The 19651-nt window shown below is 36.2% G+C and overlaps 1 protein-coding gene across 3 annotated transcripts in view; it reads left to right on the plus strand.

Annotated features, from left to right (window-relative positions):
• PLEKHM3 (pleckstrin homology domain containing M3) overlaps positions 1 to 19651 on the plus strand; it is a 224128-nt gene that overhangs the window by 16134 nt on the left and 188343 nt on the right. For 2 of the 3 annotated variants that reach the window (XM_074191503.1, XM_074191505.1), the window contains exons 1-2: positions 597 to 701; positions 12989 to 13901. In XM_074191503.1, the coding sequence (XP_074047604.1) occupies positions 13304 to 13901 (598 nt within the window). In that variant the 5' untranslated portion in view covers positions 597 to 701; positions 12989 to 13303. Of the gene's footprint in view, positions 1 to 596; positions 702 to 12988; positions 13902 to 19651 lie in introns of those variants that run through there. The other variant, XM_074191504.1, reaches the window with a different exon arrangement.

Genomic DNA, 19651 nt, shown 5'->3' on the forward strand with positions numbered 1-19651 from the left:
GCAGACCTAGCTGTGTGGCCTTGGGCAAGCCACTTCACCCCATTGCCTTGAAAAATCTAAAAAACAAAAACCAAAAAAAAAAACACCCTAGTAAACTTACTTATCCAAGGCGAATAGTAAAGAAAAAGCAAAAAAAAAAAAAACTAATAAAAACAAAAGCCTGGTAAACTCGCTTATCCAAAGCCCACTTATTCAAGCATGAACTTTTGAAAGTTAAACTTTCATAAACTCTCTAAGAAACCAGCTCTATACAAAACTACATCAGCAAACCCGGGCAGCGGCCCCTCCCAGGCAGGCCGAGCCTCCCGGCGGGCCGCGGCCTCTGGGGGGCTCCGGGCCTCCCACGCGGGTGCTCCCGGGGCGGAAGGAGGGCCCGAGGCCGGCCGGCGGCGGTTTTGCGCACGCGCCAGGCCGCCGCCGCCGGGCTCGGGGGCGTGGCTTCCGTGGGCCACGCCTCTCTTGGAGGGGGAGGGGCGGTCCCCTGGTTTTTGGCGCCTCCTGCAGGCCCGGAACCTTGTTTGTGGAGGCCTGGTTCCCCGGGTCGCCGGAGGGAAGGCTTTCAGCGGGGACCGAGGCAGGCGGATTGTAAACAGAAAGCCGAGGCTCCCCGGGGCCCGCGCCGGCTCCCGTCATCGCGGGCGGACGAGGAGGGCGGCGAGCCCCGGCTCACCTGCGCGCCGCGGCCGGCCGGCTGGGGGCGGGTGAGTACCGGGTCCTCTCGTGGGCCCCTCGGGGGCTGTTGGGGGGACGGCCCTCGTGCTGCCGGCGCCCCGGCGGGCCCGGGACGTGGAGGGGAGCCGGCCCCCGCATCCCCGGGGGTGCCGGGAGGCGGCGCGGCGGGTCCGTGGGCCCGCACAGAGCCGGCGGGGAGGGGGCAGGGCAGGGCCCCCCGGGGGGAAGGGACCCAAACGCCCGCACCTGCCCCCGGCCGCCCGGATGTCTTAGTGTTTGTACCCTCACAGTGCTCGGTGTGGCCTGTGTATAAAGGGCCTTCATTTGGAAATTGGCTCAGTTACGAGCCAAGTGTGCATGCAGGAATACTCAGAGCCTGCAGTTTAGTAGAAACCCATGTGGATAGGCATTTAGTATGTGTGTACTTGTACAGGAAATGATCTCTAAGAGGTCTGTGGATACATAAATGTGATGTGCATTAGGCAACTTGATATGGACAGTGTGCATGGATGTACACACATGTGTGATGTGAGTCATGCTATGTAAAACTGTTGTTTACAGATGTGTATATGTGATGTGAATTATACAACACGAGACCAGGTATTTGCAGATGCGTATATGTATAGGTGTAATGCAAATTATACGATATGCTATATATTTATAAATGTGTATATACGTGTACATACATGTGCTATAAATATACAGTCTAAGACTGTTTATAAATGTGTTTTATATACGTGATATAAATATACAATATAAGACTTTACAAATGTGTTTATATGTATACATATATGTGATATAAATATGCAATATAAGACTACAAATATGTATATAGATGTGATATAAATATACAATATAAGACTACTTACAAATGTTTTATATATACATATATATACATGTGTTGTGAGTTATACAATATAAGATTAGATGTACATATGCATATATATGTGTTATAAATATGCAATATAAAGCTATGTATTTATAAATGTGTTTATACACATACATGTGTTGTGAGTTATACAATATAAGATGTTTACAAATGTGTATAAATGTGATATATGACCACATATTTATAAAATATGTATATATGTATACATATATATGATAAATTATACAGAACTATATATTTTCAACTGTGTACCTACATATGCTTATATATGTAATCTAAACTATATAGTGAGCCACAGGGATGATATCGGTCCATAGGCTTCAGGAAATGACTGGATCAAAAATTGAACTGGGCATAACCTCTGGTAGATCATATGTCTTCTTATAATTAGTCACAGCTAACTGTAGAACCATAGTACCTGACATATAATAGAAACTTTATAGTTATTTATTGAATGAATCAGTGAAATGTGTTGACAGAAGCATTATGCTGTTTGGTATGTGCAGTTGAACTTCTGTTTTTTAAAGTCATATATACCAGCCTTAATAAAATAAATTGCTCCATATACTCAGAACACATTATTAACTATTGCCTTTATGATGCTATCATTGCTGGAAACAATTAGAGAATTGTATTGAAGACCTTAAGTAACAAAACTCTTTATTGCATTTTAAATTTTCATTTAAGTTCTTCATTTTATTATAATCTTATTAACTTTAGTATCCAGGTTAGTGTTCATTTTCATGGTTACACACATGAATATATTTACTAACAACTAAGTATCTCAGATTAAGAATGCTGCACTACAAATGGACCAGTAAATTGCATGAAGCAACATAGTTCAGTGGAAAGACACTAAACTTACTAAGAGTGTAAAAACCTAAATTTTAATCCTAGCACAGTCACTTCCTACCTTTGTGACCTTGGGCCAAGTCTCTTAATCTTAATATAAAGGTTTCAGTATCATCATCTGAAATGAAGGGATTCGGTTCTGTGACCTTTAAAGTCCCCTCCTGCTCTTGATCTATGCTGAATAATCAGCATCTGCTAACAAATCATTAAGTAACTGATTAAATTCTTGTGATACTCTTTTCCAATCCAATGTAGACTCCTGGGTATAATGTTTGAAGATAAGAATTTCTGGGATTAAAGAGCAGATACAGGGTTGCAGCTCATTATCTTTCTTCTCAGTGACCAGCACAGGTTAAGATCTCCCCAAAGTAAAAATGGAAAGATTCCATCATTTCAGGCCAAGTTTTCCTGAGAAGGATGTGGTTAAGTCTGTAGCTACTTCATTTGCTCTTCTGCTCCTCCACCTTTGTCACAGCCCACCATTTCCTATGCCATCCCCCCCCCCGAAAATATTTAGTGCCTTACATACTTGATTATCTTCATCCCTCTCTTGTGGTCTTCATCTAGAGAGATCCTATGCAACTCTCCATCCTGTGACAATCAGTGATGAAGGGATAGATTTCATTTTCTGTTTTTTTTTCCCTAGAGATTTGGCATTTGACTCATAACTCCATTATTGCTTGAACTCACAGAATTTTGTAAGTAGATAAGAGCTAAATATTTCTGGAGAACAATATAAGCCAAATAATACTGTGAAATGAATACTAGTTCTGTATATATGAAATATATATGGAAAATTATAAAAAATTTCACTTATTAATTTTTAAATTTTGTTTTCATTTGACCTTTTCCAGATGCGAAGTTCTCATTGTTTTCCTGGTAATTGACACAATATGATTTAAAAAAGCAATTAGTTATCTGACAGTGTAATTTTTTAAAGGATAGCAGGAGTCTTAATTCCAAAATTAGGGTAAAAAATAGGGCTACCATTTTTAATTCTGATTAACATTTTATTTCATACTCTGGTTATGTATACAAGTACAATTTTGAAATTATGTGAAATTTAGCGAGCACAGAGTGGAGATCTGCAATTATTTAGTAAATTTGCTCCATGTGACTGGATCAACTATAAAATTTAAGCCAAAATAAAATCTACTTGTTGGGCAGGAGCACGAAATTATCCATTTGATTTGTTTACCTTGGTCAAGTCAACTGAATAATTTTTAAATTTCTGCTTCACTATATAGTTTATAAACACAGCTATAAAGATTTTTAATAATCAGATTGGGAAAGAATGTTGTAGGTAAATCAAAAGTTGGAGATTCAGCAAACACTTTTTTTATGCCTAAGGATAAATTAGTTATTGTCCCCTTGATCTAGTCTCATTTCACATCTTCAGCAGTGACTTGCCCTCTCCTCCATTATTCCATCCCTTTCCTACTAAGCACAGACCTTTCCTGTCTGACGAATTCTGTCTTCTTTATCTGACCTGTGAATGCTAGGTCCTAAGCTAGGAGTCAAGAAGATGGTTTGAATCTGGGCCCTAACACATGGCAAATGTGAGACCCTGGGAATATCACTTAGTTCAGCTAAGCCTCAGTTTCCTGAAAAACAGTAATAATTCTTGTAGTGCCTAACTTGCAAGAATGTTTTAAATAAAATAATAATATAAAGAACTTTGATAACCTTAAAATATTATTTCTCAAATTATAAACTCCTTGAGGGCAACAACTATTCTTTCTTTTTTTCATATCTGCATTATTTAGCATATTAAGCATTTAATTCATTCTTATTAATTGACTGATCTTTGGTTCTTATCAAATCTGGCAAATTTTTCTAATTTTATTCTCATGTCCATTCTCAAATACGCTATGGAAATTACAGGGTTCCCTTCCCTCTTGACTCTCAGCCCTCATCTTTAATTTATACTATTATTGTATATAGTAAATGCTTAAGAAATGTTAGAACAGAGGTGACCCCAACCAGCAGGTCTCAGTTTTACCCAGATTCATCTGGTGACATTGCAAGAGAATTAACACTTTCCCCCTTACATTGAAGTTTTCTGGGATTCCCAGAGGGGAAAGGATCAAATCCTACAGGAGTACATTTGTGCCAGTGCTTTCCTACTCATAAGTGGTCTCAGCACTTCAGAGAAATAAGAAATAATTTCTCACAATTAGCATATGATACAACAGATATATTTTAGATGTTTAATTTTGCTTTCATTTGAATCATTTTTTTACCTATGATGAGGGATTATTAGCAATGAAAAATGAAATGTTAGATTTGTTTGAACCTGAATGCTGCATTTCATATGTTTCCTCTTTTTAAAAATAAAGAGTTTGCTTTACAAGAAAGCAGTTCATTTGGACATGGCTTGGTCAAATTGGGCAACTTGGTTTAAAACATTCATATTGTCCTCAAACATTCTCAATTTGGAAACATTTGTTCTAGCTCTTTAACAAGAACATTTATTTGTGGTATTTTATATGGAAACAAACACTTTTTGCAAAAATCTCATCTTTGTGAAAATATCAGAGAATGCCATAATTGGAGGGGGATCTGGTCAGAAAGTTTCTGATTTTCTATATAGAATAACATTATTTTCACGTGCAATACATAACATTTTCGTGTGCTACATTTTTTTTCTCCTTTTCATCTTTATCTCAATTATACTCCATTATAATGACCTTGTGTTATGTAACAGCCTCTTCTTGTTCTTGTTCAAAAGACAAGGTAGGCTAAGACAAACATAATATTGTCTTTCACTCTCAAAAATAAACACCAGAGTAATGTTGTAGAGATAATTCTCTAATGTTTGTTTAGCCGAATGAAACATGGGGGTTTGAGAAATTTCTCTTTACCAGACAAGCCAGAAGAAAAATCTAACATAAAAGGAAGGATATTGAAAGGAAATTACTAGACTAATTTTCTTTTATGGTAAGGCAGTGCTTTTATTCAAATGATTAATTTTATCTAAATATTGAAAACCAGAATGTACAAATATTGCTATTTCTAAGTCATTTTATAGGCAGCAAATTCTCTAAAATTATAAAAATCATTTGTTAGCAAGAACCTAAAGTAAGATGCATAGTTATTCTGTTTTAACTATTCAGATTGTCATAATCATGTGTCAACTGCTCATGTAGATTTTACACAAACTTTACATTTTTTAGGTGGTTTTTTTTTTTTGCAAGGCAATGGGGTTAAGTGGCTTGCCCAAGGCCACACAGCTAAGTAATTATTAATTGTCTGATGTCGGATTTGAACTCAGGTACTCCTGACTCCAGGGCCGGTGCTCTATCCAGTGCTCTATCCATTTTGCCACCTAGCCACCCCTACATTTTCTTCAAACAGAGGCTTTGTGGGTTGTTGCTGTAAGTCTCTGAATTAATTAAACCTATTAAATACTCTATTTTATTTTAGTATTTTTTCTAATTACATGTAAGAAATAGTTTACAACATTCATTTTTGTGAAATTTTCTCCTCTCTACCTTTTCCTCAAGACAGCAAGCAATCTTATATAGGTTATACATGCACAATCATGTTAAACATATTTCCATATTAGTCATGTTGTGAAAGAAGAATCACAACAAAAAGGGAAAAATCATAAGAAAAAGCAAAAAACATTTTTAAAAAGTGAAAATAATATGCTTCAATCTGTATTCAAATTCCGTAGTTCTTTCTCTGGATGTGAATGGCATTTTTTAATCACAAGTCTTTTAGAATTGTCTTTGTTCACTGTTCTGCTGAGATGAGTAACTCTATCATAGTTGATCATCACATAATGTTAATGTGTTACAATGTGTACAATGTTCTCCTGTTCTGCTCACTTCACTGAGCATCAGTTCATGTAAGTCTTTCCAAGCTTTTTCTGAAATCTGCCTGCTCATGATTTCTTATAGAACAGTAGTATTCCATTGCATTCTTATCCCACAATTTGTTCAGCCATCCCTCAAATGATGGGCATCCCCTCAATTTCCATTTCTTTGCCACCACAAAAACAGCTGCTTTAAATATTTTTGTACTTGTAGTTCCTTTTCCCTTTTTTATTTTCTCTTTGGGATAGAGAGCTGGTAGTTAAACATAATAAGTATTCTGCCATTTTATTATTCACCTGAAAAGACATAATTGAGAGGTTAATTTTGCCAAATGCTTTGCCCTTTACATTTAATAAAATAATACGTGCTTTATTTAAAAACTAGAAGCTCTACAATATTTATATATTTTCCAACCTCTGATGTTTCCATTTCACTAGCTAGAAGAGTAGATGAGTCAGTAGATCCAAGAGTTGTACTCTCACAGTCTTTAACCTGTTTTTTTTAGTGAATTCAAACACATTATTTAATTTCAAGTGCTAAAATTCTTTAGATTTTCCCAAATGCATATGTTCTTTGCTCACTTAAGTCATTCTTTTGCTGGTTATTTGCTTTTTACTCATTAGCTTTTTATCTTTCCTTAAGCTATAATGGCTATGTTATTATGTACCATCAGGTTGCCCCCTAGTCCTTTGAATCCAATTTCATGTGCATCTCAAGGCTGATGCCCAGGGACTCCAATTGTCCCATGTTCATGATCCCACTAATATCAAGAATATCTGAGGAATCTGAGTTTTAAAATGTGTATGAGCCTTTGTAATCAAGACAAAATAAGTTTCTAGGTATTCCAGGAAACTATTCTTCTAGTGATAGTACCAACTAAGCACAAAAAGTTAATCTTTGGTCTGCTTTTATTTTCTATGTAGGGAAATCAGAATTTCTTAATTCTTATAGTTGGTTTGGGTAAAACCTAGTCACATTAGTCATAAGGTGATTAGATAAAGGGGAATTAAATTACATCCCACTTTCGCTGCTGAGGAGACAAAACATGAGCAGAATATAGAATTTTAGATGTGTAAACTCTTTGAAAAATATAAATCTTTGTCCGAAGCATGGATTTCCTCTACAATATACTTGAGAAAGGGGTCATTTAGCCATTGCTTTACAGAACCTCATTGGCAGAATCTGCCTCTGAAGGCAGTCCATTCTATTTTTAGCTAGTTCTAATTGTTAGGAAGTTCTTCCTTACTTTAAATTCAAATCTACATCTCTATACCTTCTACTCCCTGGTCCTAGTTCTGCCTGATAGAATCAAGCAGATGAAATCTTTTTCACGTGATATCACAGAATATTAAAAGAAAGATATCTTCTTCCATTAGGGTCAGACAAAAGTACCTTGATAGCATATTTTTCTTGTGAAGAGGTTGAAAATGTCTCTCAAGAGAATAAAAGGCTATTTAGGAATCTATCCTTTTGCCCTTCAACACTAGCTACTCTGTTTTCTCATTTTCTTTTGACTGTAATTAGGTGGTACCCTTTTAAAATTTGGTTTTTCTTTTATCCTTCACATGGTTTCCCCTTTTATTCTGATTCTTTCACAGTGTGACTAATATAGAAATATGTGTAACATGATTGTATATGTATAACCCATATCATGTTTCTTGCTGTCCTGGTTGAGAGGGAGAAAACTTTACAAAAATGAATGTTAAAAATTATCTTTAGGGGCGGCTAGGTGGCGTAGTGGATAAAGCACCGGCCTTGGAGTCAGGAGTACCTGGGTTCAAATCCGGTCTCAGACACTTAATAATTACCTAGCCGTGTGGCCCTGGGCAAGCCACTTAACCCCGTTTGCCTTGCAAAAAAAAAGCCTAAAAAAATTATCTTTATACACAATTGGAAAAATAATTAACAGAAAAAAATTAGTACAGTGGATAGAGCATTAAATCTGGAATCAGAAGATCCAAGGTCAAATCCAAGTTCAGACACTTTACTAGTTGTGTGACCCTAGACATGTCATTTACCCTTCCTGCCTCAGTTATAAAATGAGGATGATCATAACACCTATGGATCCAATGAGTTAACATCTGTGAGGTGCTTTAATAAATGCTTCTTTCCTTCCTTTATTCCTTTTCTTTTCTTATTTTTACTTAGCAATAATCTTTCTCCTAACCATCTTGGGCTTCATTTACTTTGTTATATAGGTTGTAATTTTTCCCTTTCATCTTTATGTAATTATATTGACATTTTTATGTTATGTAGTTTAGATTAATAAAGGTTGTCATATGGGATGCTCTAGTGGTCTGATTAGGTAGTCTGGGGTAAAGGCAAGACAGCTGCCTTCCAAGTGTACAAGAGGCCAAGGAAAGGGTTAGTTAAGAAGATGTAGCACTATGGAGCTGTTCCCTACCTGGCAGGTGTCTAGGGAGTGTCCAGAGAGGGAGCCAGAGTTTTGGCAAAAGCCCTAAGGACAGATCTAGGAGAACTGGGTACCTGTTCTTACTTGGTCTTTAGCTGTGGAGGTTCATGAGCTTATATTTGGGGAATGAAGCTTGGCTTAGTGCAAAGAGCAGTGGATTTAAAATCAAGAGCCTGAACTGGAATGCCAGTTCTGCTTCTTCCTGCCCATCTGTATGACCTATACCAAACTTTGACTTGCTGAACCTCCATTTCTTCATTCAGAAAATTAAGTTGTTGCAATAAATGATCTTCCAATGCTCTTTCCATCTTTAATTCTATGAACCTAAATAGACTGGAAGCCAGGAATACTTTTCAGAAGATTTAGGAAGAGTAATAAGAAGAGGAAGGGAAAATTGAGAAGAAAAGTATGTTCCCATGTAAAGAACAAGGAGACTTGTCCGATCTGCATGTTCGAGGCAGAGGCCAAAGTTAGACTAATTAAGCCTATGGGAATCCTTTTTCCTCAATAAATCCATTGGATCATTCCTCAGTATAAAAAGCATCTCTGGGACACCTAGGTGGTGCAGTGGATAAAGCACCAGCCCTGGAGTGAGGAGGACCTGAGTTCAAATTCGGCCTCAGACACTTAATTACCTAGCTGTGTGATCTTGGGCAAGTCACTTAACCCCATTGCCTTAACCAAAAAATGTCATTTAAAAAGCATCTTTGCTTTATTTGGAGGCATAACTGTCAGTCTGACTCAAGTAGCTGCACGGTTACCCAAACAGCCTCTAAATCATCTCTAAATTTGGGAATCACATTTTGGAAATCTTCCTTGTTTAGGAATACATCTAACTCCTTAAGATGGCAAGATCCCAAGATTTAACATGTTTTTGATGCTTTGGCTCAGAGGAAGGTTAAGAGTGCCAAAATTATGTAGCCTTTTCTTTTCTGTTGCTATTGAAACTAGCTTTAAAACCTTACTCCAGCAATGCCCACCTTGGTTTTTAGGTTCACACTATGGCTTTTCCAAGGGCTGTGTCTCCAAGATAAAGATAATTTGAGGTTGTTTTTAATTTTTGTTGTGGCAGCCTTAAATCTATGATTGCCTAACAAGAAGATAAAAAGGAAGGGAAAAGGGCAGCTAGGTGGCGTAGTGGATAAAGCACCGGCCCTGGAGTCAGGAGTACCTGGGTTCAAATCTGGTCTCAGACACTTAATAATTACCTAGCTGTGTGGCCTTGGGCAAGCCACTTAACCCTATTTGCCTTGAAAAAACCTTAAAAAAAAAGGAAGGGAAAGCAGAAGACTAATATAACTGAGTTGTCCAAATAAATGTTTTCTACTAGAAATTTTCTGTCAATTTTAAGAACAGTTATGTTATTGATTCAGTCCATTCTGATTCTTTGTGACCCCATTTTGGGGGTTTTCTTGACAAAGATACTGGAACTTCTTAATGAGACTTGCCACCTTTTTGATCCAAATTTACACAAGGTTCTAGAAACATTGCATTTTTTTAGTGGTTTTTTTTTTTTTAGTTTTTTGCAAGGCAAATGGGGTTAAGTGGCTTGACCAAGGCCATACAGCTAGGTAATTAAGTGTATGAGACCCTATTTCAACTCAGGTACTCCTGACTCCAGGGCCGATGCTCTATACATTGTGCTACCTAGCCGCCCCTGAAACATTGCAATCTTAAATGTTAAGGCAGTCATTAAAGGTTACCATTTAGTTTGGATTGAAGGAGCATATTTTTGAAGATCAGGTACCTCTTTGATTTTATTGTTGGTAAACAGTAAACAAAGAGAGATGCTTTAGAAAAGAGTTTAAAATTGATTGCCTGAGATTTTATTTTATTTCATTTATTTTTTTGTTACATTTTAAGTTCTGATCTGTCTCCTTCCCTCCTCCCCATGCTTGAGTAGAGAAGGCCACCATTTCACACAGATACAGAGATATGTATGTTTGTGTGTATCTATATATATATGTGTGTGTGTGTGTGTGTGTGTGTGTATGTTTGTAAAACCATACTATACATACTTCTGTTTATCAGTTCTTTTTTAGAAAAAGTTCTTTTTTTTTTTTTTAGATTTTTTTCAAGGCAATGAGGTTAAGTGGCTTGCCCAAGGCCACACAGCTAGGTAATTATTAAGTGTCTGAGGTCAGATTTGAACCCAGGTACTCCTGACTCCAAGGCTGGTGCTCTATTTACTGCGCCACCTAGCCGCCCCTATCAGTTCTTTTTTTAGAGGTGGGTAGCATATTCTTTCATAGTCTTTGTAGGTTGGGGGTGGCTAGGTGGCACAGTGGATAGAGCACCGGCCCTGGAGTCAGGAGTACCTGAGTTCAAATTAGACCTCAGACACTTAGTAATTACCTAGCTGTGTGGCTTTGAGGAAGCCACTTAACCCCATTTGTCTTGCAAAAACATAGTCCTCATAGGTTCTTTATTGTTGATTTGAGTATTTATAGTATTCAGAATAATTTAGTTATTCACAGTTATTCGTTGAATAATATTGCATTACTATGTTCAGTTTTCTTTTGGTTCTGCTAATTTTACTCTTCATTATTTTCATGCAAGACTTTCTACAGTTTTCTAAAATCAACCTGTTAATCATTTTTTTTATAACAAGACTGATAGGAAGATATTTTTGTATGACTGCACTTGTATAAGCTGTATCAAATTGCCTGCCATCTCAGGAGGGAGACAGTGTAGGGAGGGGGACAATTTGGAACTTAACATTTTAAAAAAAGGAATGTTAAAAATTGTTTTTATGTATAATTGCTAAAAAAAAATAAAACATTAAAATATAAAATAAGAATATTAAAAAGTAAAAATACTTTTAATTCTATTTCTAAAACTGTATCCTATACTACATTAAGAAAAACCATATTCAAAAGTCATAATTTATAAATCAGTGACATTCATTATGATCATTTATTTTATGAACACTAGAAACAAGAGTTCTGTTAAATTGTAAGCTCACTTAGCAGTGTATTTAAAATTATTTATGAATGATGTTTTCTTACTGATTGATTTACTATGCATCTTTTTTTTTTTTAGGTTTTTTTGCAGGGCAAATGGGGTTAAGTGGCTTGCCCAAGGCCACACAGCTAGGTAATTATTAAGTGTCTGAGACTGGATTTGAACCCAGGTACTCCTGACTCCAAGGCCGGTGCTCTATCCACTACGCCACCTAGCCACCCCCTATGCATCTTTTAATAAATATATCCCTTGTATAAAACATAATAGATCAATATTAGTTTTTGGGGGGCTGATAGATTGGGGACCCATAGTTTATGAATTGAAAAGCTTTTATAGATTGATATACATAGACATAATATATATGCATATTATATATATAACATCTATTATATATAGTGATCTTTAAACATAATGAAGTTATATAATCAAAAATGGTTAACTTAGCTTTTTATATATCTTATATCATTAAAAAATATCTAAGTTACTAAAGTGCATATTGCATAAATAAGATTTTTGGAGATTCTCTATCATGTATTCAGTTTTTCCTTTGCATTTGTTTTTAAATTTTACTTTGAGATCTCTGATTTGGGTCCTAAATTGATTCCCAAAAACTCTTCTGAATTTTCTTGCTATTTTCTCATTATCTTTGGGAACTTCATAATATGCTTTTGTTTCTCTAGTAATACTAGTTAATTTGCTTTCATAGTACATAGTATTTGTTCAAAATGCTTTAGTTTCTTTTTTGAAATTTTTCTTGCTCTTTCTTTTTAATCTTTCGCATTCTTTCAGTGGTTATAGTTATTGTATATTATTTTCCTTGCCATGCTTATTTCATTTTGCAGTAGTGCATGGAAAGTTTTTCATGCTAATGAAAACTCTGCTATCTTTCAGTCCTGTTTCTAAGTGGACCTTCAAGGGTACCTTCCTATTCTTCCCCATAAATTAGCTTTAATGGCTGTGGTGCTTCCCTGTTCAGAGGCAGGGTAAGAGTACTGAAGTTGAGTCAGGAAGATCTGGGTTTGAATCCGACTTCAAACACAAACTGTGTGACTCTGGGAAAGTCAATTTAATAGCAGTGTGATCTTAGACAAGTCACTTTTAACCCTATTGCCTTAAATAAAAGAAAAGAAACGAAATAAAAGCTATTGGTTTTATTTCCCCCTTATAACATATTGTATCTTCATCTGTGTAAATTGTATTAAAAAAAGTAGTAGAGTAATATCTTAAACTTTGAGAACAATGAAACTTTTTGTTCAGGCCTTTTTACCTTTGTATTGTATTACATTAAAGGGTATTTGGGGATGGTGGGAAGTAATTAAACTTATCTCTTATGTAGAACATGTTTAATAAAATCTTTTTATGTTTATTATCTTCCAGGAAATAAAGTTTCCTGTGGACACCTAACCGAACCAGTTCCTGACTTGTGAAACATCATCTAAAAGGAGCATTTCTTCCCTCCCTTCCCAAGAAGTGAAGTCCATTATAGTTGAGCCTACTAGAGAGTGCTTTGTAATAACCAAAAAAAATCAGCAGTGCTTGTGCCTTCTTTACTGCATCTAACTAAATAAAGGCACTTTTTTTTTGTTCACAGAACTGCTTTCTTGATGCACCTTATTTCTTTGGTGTTAGAATATTCATGAAGTCCTCTGCTCACCAAGTTCAGGACACTTGAGTCTCTTGAAAACCAGCGAAATGGAAGCTTTAGAAGTCGATGATATCAGCCCAGCCTTGGAAGTGACAGAGGATTTCTTCAGTTGTTTTGATAATAAGTTAGAAAAGGTAGTCCAGCAAGCTGAGGTTTATGGCATTCAGGAAGTCCCCGAATTGGTTGGGCATGAAGTATTCAATAAAATAGCAGACAGTGGTGCCATCAGGAGTGGCACCTCCCTGAGCAAAGGAAGCAATATCATTTGGGATAACTGTCAAAATGGCCTCTTAGAAACCAAAGTTCAAAATGTGTTCCCTGCCAAAGAACAGTTTATAGTCCAGAGAGGTACAGCTCCCGATAACCTCTCCTGGGTGGAACAAAAAGAAGCTTCAACTTTTAATTTTTTCAACATCTGTCAACGTCGGAGGGACAGGCCTCGGTCTGTGAATGACTTACTGGATGAGACCTCTTCTTTCAAGCCAGGCCATGCCCGATCCCGGTCAGATACTACCCATGTGGAGTGGGGAGTCATCTTCAAATCAGCTCCTTTGCAGCAGCCATCTGTTAAAGGTACTCAGCCAACAAAGTCACCTTTCTTATCACCATCCCACCACAAAGGAAAAGATGCTCAAGGAAATACAGGTATGGGTTTTATTCAAAGGATACTGTTTATTCTTCATCTTGATATCTTGCTTCACATTATTTTCTCTTCAATGCTCATATCTGACTTTATCTATAGCAGTTTCCTCCTCTTCTTATAACTTTTTCTTCCTTTCCCTGATGAGATTAATAGCTCCATTCTCTCCTTATGAGTAGATGGCAAGATGGTAGGAAAAGGAAATTATAGCCATTCTCTTTTTGGCATGCATTATTTCTTATTTCAAAATTTAATCTTTTGTTAAATTTAGAGATTTGCTTTCCGTGTACTACTGCAAAATGAAATACTTTCTGTTTATTTAGTCATTTGGGTTTTTTTATAATTTAAGGGAATAGGATCAAGTGACTTACCCAAGGTCACACAGCTAGGCAATTAAGTGTCTGAGGTCAGATTTGAACTCAGGTCCTGCTGACTCCAGAACGGATATTCTATCCACTGCGCCACCTAGCTGCCCCATTTATTAATCAGTAGATAGTTATCAAGTATCTTTTAGTATCCGACATTGTGCCAGATACCGTTGAGAAACCAAAAGAAATATAAAGTACAGTTCTTATAATTTAACAAGTTTCTATATCTAGAAATAGATATATAAAGTTAGTGAATAATGCAAGTCATTATATAGAAAAATCAAGGAGATGCTACAGAAATTAAATGGTATAAAAATTTGGCAAAAGGAGAAAATGTCATGGGCAAGCATAGTCAGGAAATGATCACAGTAGAATTCGAAGGGAGAGACTCTTGACTTTGCCTAATCCTATCCCCCATCATTTTTATAGATGAATAAAACTCTTTTCGTTTAAATTTCTTATTTTAAATTTGAATACACAAATACATGTGAACATTTACATCTAAAAGACTAGAAAAAGAATATTGCATATGAAATCATGAATCTCATGTACAGTTTTTTTAAAGTATATACTAAATTCAGCATATTCCAGAAGCATTCTTTTTTGTTTGTTTCTAAATGTTCCTTCCATCAGTGTTCTTTCCTTTCTTTTCTTTTTCATCTCAGATACTATTCCCCTTTTCCCTCTAACTTCTCTCCCTCTCTCCACAACAAACATTGTCACATGTTGGTCATGTCTGAAAATAAGGTCTCTTCTAGTCCTAGTCCAACTCTGTCACAGGATCAGAAGCTTGCTTCATCTTTCATCTTTTTACAATGATTGAGTACTGTATTGATTAGAATTCCTAGGTCTTTCAAAGTTGTTTTTCATTATATTCTTGTAGCTTTGTAAATTATTTTCTTGGTTCTGCACACTTTATTCTGTTTCAGTGCATAAAAATCTTCTCAGACTTCTCTGGATCCATTCATTTCATTCATTTTTTTTCATATACCATAATTTTTTTTTTTGCTTTTTGCAAAGCAGTGAGGTTAAATGACTTGCCTAAGGTCACACAGCTAGGTTATTATTAAATATCTGAGGCCGGATTTGAACTCAGGTCCTCCGGACTCCAGGGCTGGTGCTCTATCCACTGCGTCACCTAGCCACCCCCTATATACCATAATTCTTTTTTTTTTTTTTTAGGTTTTTGCAAGGCAAATGGGGTTAAGTGGCTTGCCCAAGGCCACACAGCTAGGTAATTATTAAGTGTCTGAGGTCGGATTTGAACCCAGGTACTCCTGACTCCAGGGCTGGTGCTCTATCCACTGTGCCACCTAGCCACCCCTATACCATAATTCTGTAGACATTCTTCAGTTGGTATATACTCCCTTTATTTTCCAATTCTTTACTATAACAAAAAATTCTGTTTTGAATATTCTTGTACTATGATTCTTTCCCTCTATTTTTTTCTCTTTAAGAATAGCTATCTAGAAATGTATTGCTGGGTCAAAGGGTATGCAGTTTAGTGATTTTTTTTGGTTTGTAGTTCAAAATTATTTTTTGCAATGAGTATACCAATTCACAGGTATACCAGAAGTACATTAGGGTACCTTATCCACCTTCATTTCCCTCAACAGTTGTCATTTTCCTTTTTTTGGCATCCTTGACCACAGGATGGGCAATGTATGTTGGTACAGTTAGAACTGTGCTAATAAGCAAGTCAAGTTTCTTACTTAGTGTTGATACTTGCAACAGTTACATTTGGTGATGATGATAATAACATTTTTCTTACCATCATCTAAGTTTTTCCTTATCATTTAAGGTACCTAAAACCCTTTGCAATATACTCAGCTCTTATTTTTCATAATATCTTGCAGCAACACTAGATAGGATACGAAGTTGAGATATCTTTTTAATCTATAGATTAATAGAAAGGCCTATCCTCTTTGAGAGAAATCAGAGAATAAGGACCTTATTTTATATTCAAGAAAATATACTGGGGTGGCTAGGTGACGCAGTGGATAGAGCACCAGCCCTGGAGTCAGGAGTACCTGGGTTCAAATCCGACCTCAGACACTTAATAATTACCTAGCTGTGTGGCCTTGGGCAAGCCACTTAACTCCATTTGCCTTGCAAAAACCTAAAAAAAAGTCAAAAAAAGAGAAAATATACTGATATACCAAGATACCATGTAACAAGATAAGTTTCAAATAGATATAAAATTTTACATCACAAACAAATTAGAGGAGCAAGGAAAGTCCCTTTCAGGTCAAAAGATAGAAGAATTAATGACTAAACAAATAATAGGGGGCAGCTAGGTGGCGCAGTGGATAGAGCACCAGCCCTGCAGTCAGGAATACCTGGGTTCAAATCCTGCCTCAGACACTTAGTAATTACTTTGCTGTGTGGCCTTGGGCAAGCCACTTAACCCCATTTGCCTTGCAAAAACCTAACCCTCCCCCCCCCCAAAAAAAACCCACAAATAATAGGAAGACTCACATAAGATAAAAGGGACAATTTTGATTATATAATATTTAAAAGTTTTTCCACAAACAAATTAAATGTAGTAAAAAAAATTAGAGAAGAAACAGATAACTGGGGAAAATCTTTACAGCAAGTTTTTCTAATAAATGTCTTATTTATAAAATATATAAGGAACTGATTCAAACTTAGAAAATTTAGAATCATTCCCCAATAGTTAAACAATTAATGGATATGAACAGTTAGTTTTCAGAGGAAGAAATCCAAGCAATCAACAAATCAAGTTAAAAATTTTCTACATCATTTGAATTAACAAATTAAAGCAGCTTTCTAAAGCATATCTGTCTCATGTCTATCAGACTGACAAAGATGAAAAAAGTGGAAGAGGTAGAATAGGGCACTGTTGAAGGGACGATGAATTGATCCATCCATTCTGAAAAACCACTTGGAAAGGAGCAGAGCCAAGATGGTGAAGAAAAGGCAAGGACTCATCTGAGGCTTTCTCATTTTTCCCTCCTAACAACTTTAAATAGTGTCTCAAATTCTGGAGTGGGAGAAGCCACAAAAGGATGGGACAAAACAATTATCCAGCCCAAGACAACTTAGAAGGTCAGAAAGAAAGTCCTGCTGCATCGGGGGGGTGGAGCCTGGTCCGGCAGAAGCTGCCCTGGTATAGACTGTGCCCCAACAAACCAACAACAAACTTTGGGGGCTGCTTTAGCAGTGGCAGCAATGGTGGCTTCTGGAGCTTCCAGCCCACAGGGGATTGGGGTGGGGGGAGGGTCCTAGCAACTGGTCAGAAGGACATTACAGGGATCCCTATGCTGGCAGTGGGTGAGGACTGTTTTATTGTCCTTACTCAGATCCAGATCACAGTCCTGGATCATAGGCCAAGAGTGAGGAGGGATACAAAGCACATCAGAGCTTTGTGGCCCCAGGGGAACAAGGGCTCAGTTCTCTCAAAGAGAGAGATAATGAATCTAAAATGTAGAAAGAGATGTACATTTTTTTGGACATGGCTAATACTGAAGTTTGTTTTGCCCACAATATGAAGCTATGAATTTAGAACTTTATTTGGGGTTTTTTAACTTTTACTCAATGAAGTGGGGCTGGGGCAGTAATGGAAGTGACAGAATAACATTAAGAAGCTTTATTTACTGAAAAACATAAAATTAATATCTTTTAACATATATGCATATTTATGCATATTTTCACAAATGTTAACACATATGAATCAACTAAATTATAATGTTCAGAATCTTTAGTGAAAGGATTTCTTGTTAGTCAAAAAAACATTTGGATAAAGTTTACTCCTAGCTTACCTAGGAAAAATGAAATCTTGATCAAACTTCTAATGCAAAGGATTAAAATAATGCAACTTTCTTTCCTAAGTATCATTATGATTTCTTGTCTGTGTCCTTTCTACTTAACATTGGAAAAATATCCATAGATACTAACCCTGAAAAAAGAATTATGCCCTGACCATAGTATTCTAACTTACCACTATTTTAACTCAACTCTGAGTAGATAATTTCCCATTCTCTAGTACCTGACTAAATTGCTAGAAAATGATTAGAAAAGATTAGTGTAATATTGTGGTATACAACTCAGCTGAAGTAGGGGTTACTAAATCATACATAAGAATCTTTGTGGATCACATATTGATTTAATTTTGAAATGGAATATTATCTCTTTTATTATACTGTGACTTATTTTGTTAAATATTTCCCAATTGCATTTTCATATGGATTGGGCTACATCATGGATCATTGTGTGAGCTATGTATTTGACCCCTCTGGTATTTTTTTTTTTTAGATTTTTGCAAGACAAATGGGGTTAAGTGGCTTGTCCAAGGCCACACAGCTAAGTAATTATTAAGTGTCTGAGACCAGATTTGAACCCAGGTACTCCTGACTCCAGGGCCAGTGCTTTATCTACTGCTCCACCTAGCCGCCCCAGTCCCTCTGGTATTAAAGTTGAACTCTAAACTTTGTAGACAGTGGTTCCAAGGCCTTCAGAATTTCAGGAAGATGCTTGTCAAATTTTAGCATTGTGCCTATGGACACAAAACTAAACAAATATTTCTGAAGGAGACATCATGGTAGGAATGGTTCACAAACTTAAAATTAATGAATTTGTTATTGGGTTGTAAAAGTTGAGAAATGAACATCAACTGTATATTCAAGATGAGCACCAGTCAGCACTAATAATTATAGTTTACATATTAAATCTAGTCAATATTTAGCTAACACTTTATGTATATCATCATATTTTATCCTTTTCTTACCTCATTTTGAAGTTTATATGTAAATATTAATACTAAATCCTTTGAAAATATGTTATTAATTATTATTTGTGATTGATCTTTATCCCTCAGCATCATAAGCATCTTATTTTTATGTCTCTGTAGCACTAAGGTATATTAGAAGAATTTCATTTATTGAAGAGGATACAATGCCTCTGGAATTAAAGAATTTATTATGTCAGGACTTAACTAATCAAAAATAAGCATTAATGAAGATGATAAATTTTATGAGTGTAGGATCATAGGATTTAGAGCTAAAAGTGACCTTTAATGTTATTTAATCTAGCTTCATAATTTTACAGATGAATAAATTAAATTCCAGATTTCCTTGACTACAGAGGTAGTTAAGAAACATAACTGGGATTTAAACTCAGAACCTTTGACTTTGAGTTAGTGCATGTATAACGATACACTGGAAAAGGAAATGACAAACCACTGCAGTATCTTTGCCAAGAAACCCTCCTGGACAGTGTTAGAGTGCTATTTAGTCCCAGGACATGAGGAGTTAAACAAGAAGAAGACTGAACAGTTGAACAACAAATGTATATTGATGAATTCATTTAGATTTTCAACTATAAAAAAATCTTCAGCACTTTATAAATGTTAACAGTAGGTTTTCAAG

The sequence above is a fragment of the Macrotis lagotis genome, chromosome 6 (assembly GCF_037893015.1).
Source record: "Macrotis lagotis isolate mMagLag1 chromosome 6, bilby.v1.9.chrom.fasta, whole genome shotgun sequence".
NCBI lineage: Eukaryota > Metazoa > Chordata > Mammalia > Peramelemorphia > Peramelidae > Macrotis > Macrotis lagotis.